The sequence below is a fragment of the Acipenser ruthenus genome, chromosome 18, assembly GCF_902713425.1.
Source record: "Acipenser ruthenus chromosome 18, fAciRut3.2 maternal haplotype, whole genome shotgun sequence".
Lineage (NCBI taxonomy): Eukaryota > Metazoa > Chordata > Actinopteri > Acipenseriformes > Acipenseridae > Acipenser > Acipenser ruthenus.
In genome coordinates, this window is record NC_081206.1 from 2936614 (window position 1) to 2947379 (window position 10766).

The window sequence follows — 10766 nt, forward strand, 5'->3', positions numbered from 1 at the left end:
GTGGAGGATGCACACCACCGATAAGAAGCCATCACTCACACCGTGCCAGGACCATGGAAATGTGCAGCTGGGACTATTAGAATGTAGACGAAGGGGGATTTATTTAGGTCCTTCACCTCTGACCACACTTGGGTAAAGATACTTCTGTCTGTGCCTATCCACTACCAGTCAATTATTTTATTTTAAAATGCACTCTCAGTCTTCGGCCTCCCAGGACTATGTCGATTGTGCTGAAATGTGGATCACCAAGCTCCCTAACATGCAAAGGTGTTTCAAATGATATAAATGTCACCATCCCCACCAAACTCATAGCTATGAACTAAAAACACTGGAAAATAATCTGTGCTGTACATAAATAAAACTCATTCACCACCTGAAGGTGCCAAGGCATAGAATGCATAAAACAAGATTGACTGATTTAGAGCCCATAGTGTACACCCTTATCTGTGAAAGTAAAAGGCTTTGGCAGGATGAAGCTGAAGCTACTGGGACTAGCACCAGATAATTCATTCCACCCTTCCTTTAGCCCCTCGATAAAGCACACAGTAAGCAGTGTGAGAATGTTAATGCAGGCTGGCCTATGTGCTTCAGGGTGACAGAACTTGAACCCCTACCAGCACCAAAAAGTCAGCTCATCAGCTACAGTAGAGGAGGGACCAGGAGTATACCATGAATTTGTGAAAATACAAAGAAAAGTAAATCGAGCCACATTACATAAATGCTGGGATTGTGTAACACATCCATATATTGTGCAGTCCCCCACCACCAAGTACATTTAGCTTTCTTTTTGTAGGACTAAACCTCTATACTTTTATTATTTGACTAGTTTTACTGTGCCCAAAATAGCTTTTAATGTACCGGTCTTTTTTTGATTCAGAAATTGGTTTGATTTCCTCCAGCAATGAGTCACGTTAGTGGACTTACTTGACCTACAAAAGGAAACATTTGACATGGCAAGTACAATACTATAGATGTATTACCATGACACATTGTCTTGCAGTAATCACTCAGGCAGTACTGGTATGTGACAATGTTGGTCCACGATTCCACCAACTGCCAGTATTCCACCATTTTTTTTAGGCTTCTGACATAAGAATATGTTATATGGCAATTATAACTTTTAACAGACAAGTCCAGTCAAAATCTACAACCCTGCCTTTCTTTATTTACACAATTCAAATCTTTTCAATGCATGTTATAAACAGTGCTATTATTTTCTAGTTCTTATGCACTCTTTTCTTTGGTGAAATCAGGTTTCAGAAATGGAACATTTCTTGTTTATTGGGCTTTATTAGGTCTACACCTAGACACTGATCAACTCAGGCAATCCAGAGGTCTTTCAAATCATTCACATATTTTCTGCTCTGCACCAAGAACAGATGCTATTTATTTTTTTCTAAAGCCATGGTTGCTCCCAATTTGACAATGTATCTACCATGCCATGATCTCAAATATATCATTTATACACAAATACAAATCACATATGGAGGAACACCTTGCACATTTGGATTACATTTTTAATCCACTTGAAGAATTCTTTTACACACATTTACAATTATAAGTCCATAGTATATGGAAAAAGGTACTGAAAACATAGCTGTTGCTGTTTATGTAAACTTAAACCAAGTGTTGTAAGCAGTAGGAGTGATTGCTCCTCTGGTAAGCTTACAGTGCATAGCCATTTTAATGTATTGCTTGCATTTCGTCAGGTCTAATTCAGCAGGTTGTTACGCATTTTAAATTTACTTCTGAGCCCCATGGTAACATACGCTCAAGAGTTAAAGAACCATGGAAGAAGTTTTTGCTGTTAAGGAAATGTTGGTTTTGAAAAAGCCTACATGTTTGCATCTGAAGCCAAAAACAAAAACTTAAAATGACACCAACATTAAAATATTTTAAAAGACACAGAACAGTTATAGGATAGTATAGAAAAAAAAAAATGAATCTGAAATGTAAAACAAGTGTACAATTTATTGAACAAACATTTAAGTTTTACAAAAAAAAAAAAAAAAAAAATTAAAATATTAAGATAAAGGGTAGGTGCGCTCAACGTTCAAATCAGGTCATTAAGTCAAGGTGCCATTCTGGCATTACCTTTGTTTGAACAGAACTCTAGCCTCTAGTTAAGCCACAAATGGGCAAATCTTATCGTCCACATAGAAAACTGTCAGGCATTCAGATATTTACACATTATGTAGAACACACGGCTACTTTAAAGACGGAATCTGTCTGAGAAGTTAGGAGACTGGGGAACTGTTAGTATCTGGTCACTGTGCTTCACCTCCATTTTCTTAAATCGTCTGATTGGTTGTGCTTTGTGTACCTGCAAAAAGAGGAAGAGGAAAACAGCCCTATTAACAGTTGGTCGATGAAATAGGTAAACTGCAACTTAGTTAATTCTCTCAGACCCTATTTCTTCTGTATTAAAATAGTCAAAACACAGCTCTCCCACAGGATGGATAAAGAAAGTTTGAGTCCCAAATAGTACAATACAAATAGCTAACATTGATTTAACTGAAGGAACAGCTTTTGCAGTCTAGAAGACAGTTGGTCACTTACCTGATCTTGTCGGAGTTTAATGATTTCCTCCTTTTCCCTCTGCTCCAGCTCCTGTCGCTCCTGCTCTTCTCTCTTTGCCCGCAGGGCTTCCCTTTCTGAATTTACCTTTTCAAATTCCATGCGCTCTCTGGCACGCCTCTCCGTTGACAGTTCAAAATGTTCTGCAACTACGGAATTGGAAATCGTTTCTAAGTTTGGAAACAAAATGGGAGGGACACAAAAAGCCAAAGCCCAATCAAAACACAGTTAAATAGAAAAATGAAGCCCACCAACCTATGATGAAGACTCAATCCACAGTATACCAATAACTTATGAAAATACTACCCCCTCCACACACAAGCAAGCATAAAAAGACACCAAAGAGGTAGCCATTTACATGTTATGAACCGGATTTGCTTTTATATAATTACTTTACCCAATAACTATACCTAGAATGGATCGGTTTTCCTTCTTCGGAACAAACGGCTCCTGATGGATGACTGTGTTTGGACGAGCCTTGAAATTAGAAGCTTCCGCTTGTTGTTTCAGCTCCTCCTTCATCTGAGAAGGAAACAGCTTGTAAGGAGTTTGTTCAGACTAGGAACGGTAACAAACACTTCACAGTTCAAATAACCTACCATCTGTTCCCAGCGTTCACTCTTAGCTGCACCCCTCTCATCAATCAGGAGTTTGAAAGGCTCCGGGTTGGTTGATTCCTTTACTTTCTTTTCTGGCAACTGGATGTGTTCAAAGTCAGGAAGTGGAAGGGCTTTGAATTTAGTAACCTTAAAACACAAACAAAAGCATTTCAGCAAAGTCTTCGCATAGCTACAGATTGAACTGCAGTAGAGTCGAGACTGAAGTGAACCAGCACACCTACTGCTTTTTATTTATTTATTTGAATTACCTCCCCTTTCCGCAGTTCCTCAATTTTCCTCTCCTTCAGAGTTTGTTTTTCTTTATCCCTCAACTCAAAGGAGAAGGGACACGCTTCCACATGTTTATTTTCCTGTGGCTTTGGTTTGAAGGGAATCCCAAAGTGTGGCATTGGGTTTGCTTTGATCACTGGAGCTATTTTTTCCTAAAAGAAAAAAGGTCACAGGTCTTTAACAGCAATAAAATCACACACAGCTTCACATCAGTCCAGTTGTATAAACTGGACTTGTCATATCAACACATGATCCTTACCTCCTCTACTTTGTGTTCGACACGTATTCTGTTCTTAAGAGCAAAGGCTGGAGACTGCGGCACTGTTGGAGGCAACTGCTTCTTCTCAGGAACACCCTGGGGGGAAAAAAAAAAAAAAAAAAAATTACATATATATAAAATCACACTGCGGTACTATATCGGACCAGGTTCAATGGCCAAGTGAGACGGGTAGAAGAAAAAAAGAAAAGGGGAGGTAGATCTAAGCAATAGTCCCTTCACCACAGACAAACAAGATAGCTGCTTCCGCATCCAGCGCTAAAGGAATATCAGACGACATTTGCAAAGCTTTTTGAGATGCTGTAGTAATAAAATAACTTGGATAGCATTGGACTTGGATTGCATTATTGAGGAGTTGGGTGATAAAACGAGATGATTTATCAGTATGCACGACTATGAAGAGATATGTGAAAAATACAGCAAACAAGGAGTGGGGCGGGGCTGGAGATGCAGTACTGAGTGTCCTGTTGATATGCAGTGCCTTTTAAACCCATTTTACTATGAATAAAATTAACTTTAAACTGCGCGTGTGAAAATAAATTGGACCCGACCTGCCTGACAGGCACTGAATAAATGGACTGCAAAGGGTTAAGCATGTGTAAATATGTATTCTGGGTAAAAATATACATTTCACCCAATTTGTTCTGCATACAGAAGCTGTGGTCAGGCCAAGTCAAAATACATACCACAATTTCTTCAAGAATCTTTACAGGAAGAGGTCTGGAATGGAAAGTGTAATCCTCCTCTTCAGGTATCTTGGTAGCCTCCCTCTCCCGAAGCCTTTTCTCAATCTCCAAGTCAAAGCCAATTGGCTGTGTGGATTCCTTCACAGGGGGCTTCTTTGGTAGGAGACCACCTTCAAGAACTTTACGATTCAGCTCAAGTGCTTTAAACTTAAATCTGAATGGAAACAAAAAACGCATGTGAACAACTTATTATATTAACATAACAGGGGTTGGATCAACTGTTAATCTTATGTTAAATAACACATACGTAACTTTCTAGGACAGCATGTTATCATAGCTGCATACTTAAATGAGCACAATGGGACATGATTTAACAGAGCCAGGGAACACAAAGCTTACATACTTTTTCATTTTCTCCATCTCCTCGGCCTCTATCTCCGCAGTGCTTTTGCATGTAACTGCTCGGTGACGCCCTCTGGCCAAAAGTAGTGGCGTTTTTGGATCTGTTATTTTTAATTTAATATTCTTCATTGGCGATGGACCTGGCACAAAAAAAAAATTATATATAATTATTTCTTAGCAGACGCCCTTATCCAGGGCGACTTACAATTGTTACAAGATATCACATTATTTTTACATTATTTTTTTACATACAAGTACCCATTTATACAGTTGGGTTTTTACTGGAGCAATCTAGGTAAAGTACCTTGCTCAAGGGTACAGCAGCAGTGTCTCAGCTGGGATTGAACCCACGACCCTCCAGTCAAGAGTCCAGAGCCCTAACCACTACTCCACACTGCTGCCCTGTATATATTATACACACTTCATGTCGCAGCCCATTTATGTTCTATACAAAAGGTATCATAAAACCATTAGTTGAGAATCAAACATTCCTGCTCACCCAAGTTACAAAGCCACAATAAATGGACCTGCAAGAGGCCATTTTGAGGGAATTCCGTCTACAGACAGAAAAGTTTTACATGTGCATTATTTGAAAAGCTTAGAACAAAAGGGTTGATACCTTGTTCTTCTCTCTGTCTGCTCCTCAGATGGTACCGCGCAGGTGTGCGCTTCTGGAATGATTCAATCTGTTGAGCCATGGACACATACTCCGTTGTACTACTTTCTTCAAACTTCCTTTTGTTACCACAAGACAAATTGAATGGTTTTGGGATGGTACTGCCCTTTAAACGCATCTGTAAGAAAGACAAGTAAATTACAGTGATACACCCAATGTGTGCATTAAAAGTTCCATAACTAAACAAGTTACAAACTAAAATTTTTAATATGCAAAAGTTTGATTCTTACTGGTGAAGGCGGATGTTTACGCAGCCCCGCTGTAAAGTCAATCTCTTTGTAAGAGATTTCTGAATGATGTTCCCCATGCGGTTTTATTCTGTCATCTGTGCGGAAATGGAAGTCTATTGGTACAGTCCCAGGAATAACCTTTTTAGGTGGTTGGCCTACAAAAAGAAAATGTAAACACAGAGACATTAAGCTTTATTCAGGACATTTGAACCAAGTCTTTAGAATCAGATAAAATGACATGGAGTGTAGCAGCTTGTTTACAGGGTTTTTTTTTTTGTTTGTTTTTTTTTAAAACATGCAATGTTTGCATCATAGAAAAAGGTTCCGAGGTGCCCAGTTTGAATGTTACTTTTACTACCAAGTGCCTGTTCTATTCCATTCACAAAATTCATAATGTCACCAACAGAAAACTTCCTATTAAGTTTTAAGAACAGGACAGTAAGGCTGAATTTATCCTGTTTCTCTGATGTACTGCAAAGCATACTTTTTGCATCAGGTGCATTACAAAATTCCCATCTTTTGTTCATGAAAATGTATCCCAAGTCCAGGACTCCCAGACTGAGTGGATCGTGAAGATTATGCTTACTTGTGCCAGCAATAACTGATTTGAGGCCTTCACTGTTTCTCTTGCGCTGCTCCATGACTTCCTTTTGGAGAAGCTGCATCTTCTCAAGCTCCTGCTGCTCAGAGCTCTTATGCTTGGGAGCCAAGTTCTTCCTCCTGGGAAGGAAGACACACTTAGTTCTGTATGTTGTGCAATCTGTAGATTTATTGGATTATCTAATTATTTGAGCCATGTCGAGACTATCGTCAAGATATCTCATTTCTTGAGATCATTCTGTATTGCCTTGCCCTTTTTTTTTTCCCCCAAAGGATCTCTGGAGCAACCATCCTTTTAGGGGATGGAAGGAGATTAGCCTTAAGTCTATCTGTAAAACTGCTAAATTGTGTGGCAGTTTGGATTACCAAGTGCCACATACATTTTACTTAAGACAGATTCAAAGGCAGTTTCAAATGAAAGCAATATTTTCAAAACCTTAAGTTTGAAGATCCTGCTACCTGGCTATTCTACAGATTCTCTGAAAATCAATCCCCTGTAACTCAAGATGTGTAGGTCCCCAGCACCTGCAAAAATGATGACTTGCTTTTACGCAATTTATAAACATGCAACATAAAGCACTTCTGCTTAAGCATACATACTTCAGTACATTTGGAGTGCTGGGTCTGGTTATTCTGCTTTTTGATTTGGGAGACTGCAACATGCTACTCTGCACGGTGTCATCAGCAGTGGATGTCTCATTCAGTTTGCCTCTGCTGGTAGCCCTGTTAAGATTAAAACACAACATTGAAGTGTTTGTAACATAAAAGCAATTTGACTTGTACTCACATAAAATGTGTTTTAAGTTGACTTTGTAATTCCACACTAACAGAAACAAGCCTACAAAAAGGAGCACAACAAAATTCTAATTTAGTCAACTTATCAATTGCGATGATCCCGACATGCACACCATATTTACACACACACTATAATAAACCAGTTTGAATTTCCTTTGGCTGAACAGTTCTTGGTACAAGCAAATTGCTGTCAACTGTTTATTTTGAAGTTTGCTTTTAATATTTGAAGACACAGTAATACAAATGGACCACACTTCATGGACAGGAAGGCTGGGTATTAAGGAAAGGAAGTGGATTTCATATAGGCTTTAGAAATCATAGGTTAATCGTTTATTTATGCAATATGGTATTACCCCCCAAAAAAAACATTTACAATTTCTTGCAAGTCAGGCTTGACTGCCCTTTTCACACCATGCCTTACCGTCTTTGCTTTTTAACTGGAGGTATGCATTCTTTAGCAGCTGTAGCAGCACTCCGCCTTTCTTCACGGATTTTTGCCATCTGCTTGCGTTGATGATCAAGTTTTTGTTGTCCCGACAATCTTTTTGAAACTCTGAAGGGAAACAAGGCACGCGTCAATATTCAGGGGGCTGTATCAAACATATGCTTGTCAGACCTGGCTGCTTCACATGTGAACTACAGCACAATCACTGCCATTTATAGTTGTGCATTGATTGTATTGAGTATTTAAAAGGCAATGGCAGAAACCACAGCCACAGTGAACAAATGAAATACTTTCAGCTTGTTCAAATTACTGCACGTTGTTCCACCACACATGACCACACGTTAGCCTGGTGCCTCATACCTTCTCGGATTTGCTCCTGGAGCTTTTATCTTAGCAGGCTGGTTGGCTCCAGGTTTCCTGCTACCCCAAGAGGTCACCAAATTAGAAGATGCAGCTGAAGAAACAGGGCACATTTTGTCTTCAATGCCTTCATTCTCTGAGAAATAAATACAACACAAGTTAAAAATGAAGAAACAGATTTAAGGCATTTAAGCAAGCGTGGCTGTTAAATGCAATTAAAAACTGAATATGCACCAACCACCACACTGAAATTTCTAAAAACGTAAAGTTCACTGTCAACCCAGAATGGTTTAGCTTATTGTCTAGTCAAATAAATTCAGTCAAAGTGCATTTTACTGTGCAACTGAAGCATTAAATATACCATATGCTTTTCAATTGTATTCAGCATTTAATTTATGGACGCAGAAGGCAAAAGCTCTATAGCAATCCCTGTAACAAATGTTATTTATCCCTCCTTTTGCCAATACAGCAGGTGCATGCCTTATTCAGCTCACAGAGCGTGATGCTACCACTCATGTGTATTTATTAAAGTGATTGTCTTACTTGTGCCTTCCTCTTGGATTTCAGCTTTGGCCATTGGAGCGACAACAGCTTTTGGTAAATCAGACCTAGGCGAAGCTCCAAAAGCTTTTATTGGAGTTACAAGTTGTTCATCTGCCACCGTATCTATTAAACATAAAAAAAAAAAAAATACTTCAGAAAGCACTGTTAACACAACTAACATACCAGGGGTATACCCAAACATTCTCAAATAATGTCAAAACTACATATAATGGAAAGAGATTGCCAATTCTATCAAACCTGGGGAAACCTATTTACTGGCTGCAGAAAATGTTCAGAACACAAGTAGATTTTCACCAGACTTCATAAAGACGTTGGTACAGATAAACAAGTTAACTAAACATTGAGTAAATGCAAAGACTCTTACTGTCACATGCTGCATTGTTGTACACTGTATAATAATTACATATCCGTTATCGTGGGAGAGCTGCAGAAAAAGCCGGTCGTTATTTGGGAGTCCACCGATTCATAGCAGTTACATTTCCAGTATTTGGCATTTCTTACCAAACCAGTTGTCAGCATCGTGGTCATCATGCTCCATGGATGTGAAGTTAATGACCACACTCGGTGCATCGAACTCGTAATTTGTTCCAGACGCGTTCTGTCGACTATCTGCCATTGTACAAGACTTCAAGTCTTCAACTGTTTGTTTGCCTGTATTTGAAGAAAAAGATAACGCCCTTTGCTTAGACAGCCTTCTACACAGTGTTATATAGATAATGTTATAGTGCATGCTCGCGCTGTCCCCTTCATCTGCTTTGAGAGAAGCTGTTGTCTCCTCAAACAATATGTATAGAACCACCTAAACACACACACAAATGGGGGCAAACAAAATTCTCTCTCTCTCTCTCTCTCTCTCTCTATAGCCTGTCCCACCAAGACGTTTCTAGTATTTATAAATTCGTATATTTAATAATAGATCCACAGAAAACTAGGATCATATTTGTTTCAACGACAACACAAATAAAAACAATAACGTATGTATGCCCCATGCTGAACAAAATGCTGGAGAACTTACAAAAGCTATGGTATCGTTAGCAATATACATTTCATTTTATTTATTTTTTACTTTAAAAGTTTAGTCAGTATAGACATATGGGACTACGGACAGTTATATACAACAATTACAAATACATATAACGATTCACCACTGTTATTTATGCCATCTTTATATCGTATTAAGTTATTTTTAAATAGTATTTAGCTAATTCAGTTGGTTAATAAAAGTACTGCAGCTATTCGGGCCTTCTGTTTTGTTCCGTCATGAAAGGAGATCAACCGCCTTTTTTTACACTCACAACATAATCACTATTTTTCAAACATCAATATTCTTAAACCTGCAAAATGATGTTCAACTACCTCCTCTCTCGTTGCTCTCTCGCAAAAGGATCAAATGTCCCCTTTTCGGTAAAATATTATATTTTTCTCTCGCAAACTGTCTTCTCTTGTAAACAGCTCTAGCCTTCTGCAGAATTTACTCCCTCTAGCGCTCCGCCGTTATCATTTGAAATTCTTTCTCGTCCAAATGAACCAATCATCGAGCGCTCATTACCTTCTCCGCTGTTGATTGGCCAAAAGGACCGTATTTATTAATGACGTTCCAACGCAGAGGAAGAGTTCTGGTGAATGTAGTCTTTATGATCCCCCTGTTCAGTACTCTTTTCACTGGTACGTGTCGATAAAAAAGACTACACGTCCCAAGACCACGTGAAATAATTTCAAAATTCCAGTGTTATCAGTCGATAAAGGCAAGCTTTCATTAATTATTGGACAACGCATTTAAGAAACTACATGTGAGCGCATTCACAAATGTTAAAAACTACAAATAGCATTACGCTACATCTGTCTAGTGACACGGAAATATCCTCACACAGGTAGACCCAAACATTTAAAAGTCATACGACGGACAATGCACGGTTAATGATAGGAGGAGTTTGGTTTGTTGGTATTTAAATGCACTGTGTGGTTATTGATTTTGGCAAATGTTCTTTGGTATTATGTGTATTCATTCTTATTCAACAAACCGAAACAAACGACTATAACGAAGCATTGACAGATTTACTTCCTCTGAAATTCGTGTTTTTGTTCATGCTAAGTGAATTGCACATTATGTTCCTAAGTTTTTAGTGTAATCAGTGTATTCTTGTACCTGCAGCACGTCATCAACCCATATTTAGCAATGCCTTATCCAAGTACAATTTTGATTTTTGTTTTTGAGAGTGGTAAATAAAACAACTGTTTGTGTCCTTTTCTGAATTCCTTACAAC

General features: G+C 38.6%; 1 protein-coding gene across 3 annotated transcripts; it reads right to left on the reverse strand.

Annotated features, from left to right (window-relative positions):
• Nucleotides 1-1347: 1347 nt before the first annotated feature.
• LOC117418311 (targeting protein for Xklp2-A-like) lies at nucleotides 1348-10002 on the reverse strand. Of its 3 annotated transcripts, none has more exons than XM_058990822.1 (17): nucleotides 9859-10002; nucleotides 9004-9153; nucleotides 8482-8604; nucleotides 7939-8074; nucleotides 7555-7686; nucleotides 6939-7061; nucleotides 6325-6458; nucleotides 5739-5893; nucleotides 5452-5626; nucleotides 4834-4972; nucleotides 4431-4644; nucleotides 3727-3822; nucleotides 3446-3619; nucleotides 3177-3323; nucleotides 2992-3099; nucleotides 2560-2751; nucleotides 1348-2323 (listed from the first exon to the last, which is right to left on the reverse strand). In XM_058990822.1, the coding sequence occupies exons 2-17, from the start codon at nucleotides 9116-9118 to the stop codon at nucleotides 2213-2215; spliced, it is 2274 nt and encodes a 757-aa protein (XP_058846805.1). In that variant the 5' UTR covers nucleotides 9119-9153; nucleotides 9859-10002; the 3' UTR covers nucleotides 1348-2212. The 3 variants fall into 3 exon arrangements, with proteins under 3 accessions (XP_058846805.1, XP_033887128.3, XP_058846807.1); XM_034031237.3 differs by having other exon boundaries at nucleotides 2560-2747; nucleotides 2988-3099; XM_058990824.1 differs by having other exon boundaries at nucleotides 2560-2747; nucleotides 2988-3099; nucleotides 9837-10002.
• Nucleotides 10003-10766: the final 764 nt, after the last annotated feature.

Coding starts and splice junctions, on each gene's coding strand:
- LOC117418311 (XM_058990822.1), bottom strand. CDS start 9,118: ATGGCAGATAGTCGACAGAACGCGTCTGGAACAAATTACGAGTTCGAT. Junction 8,605..9,003: donor CGATGCTGACAACTGGTTTG/GTAAGAAATGCC, acceptor TATGTTTAATAG/ATACGGTGGCAGATGAACAA. Junction 7,062..7,554: donor CCAGTTAAAAAGCAAAGACG/GTAAGGCATGGT, acceptor TAATCTTAACAG/GGCTACCAGCAGAGGCAAAC.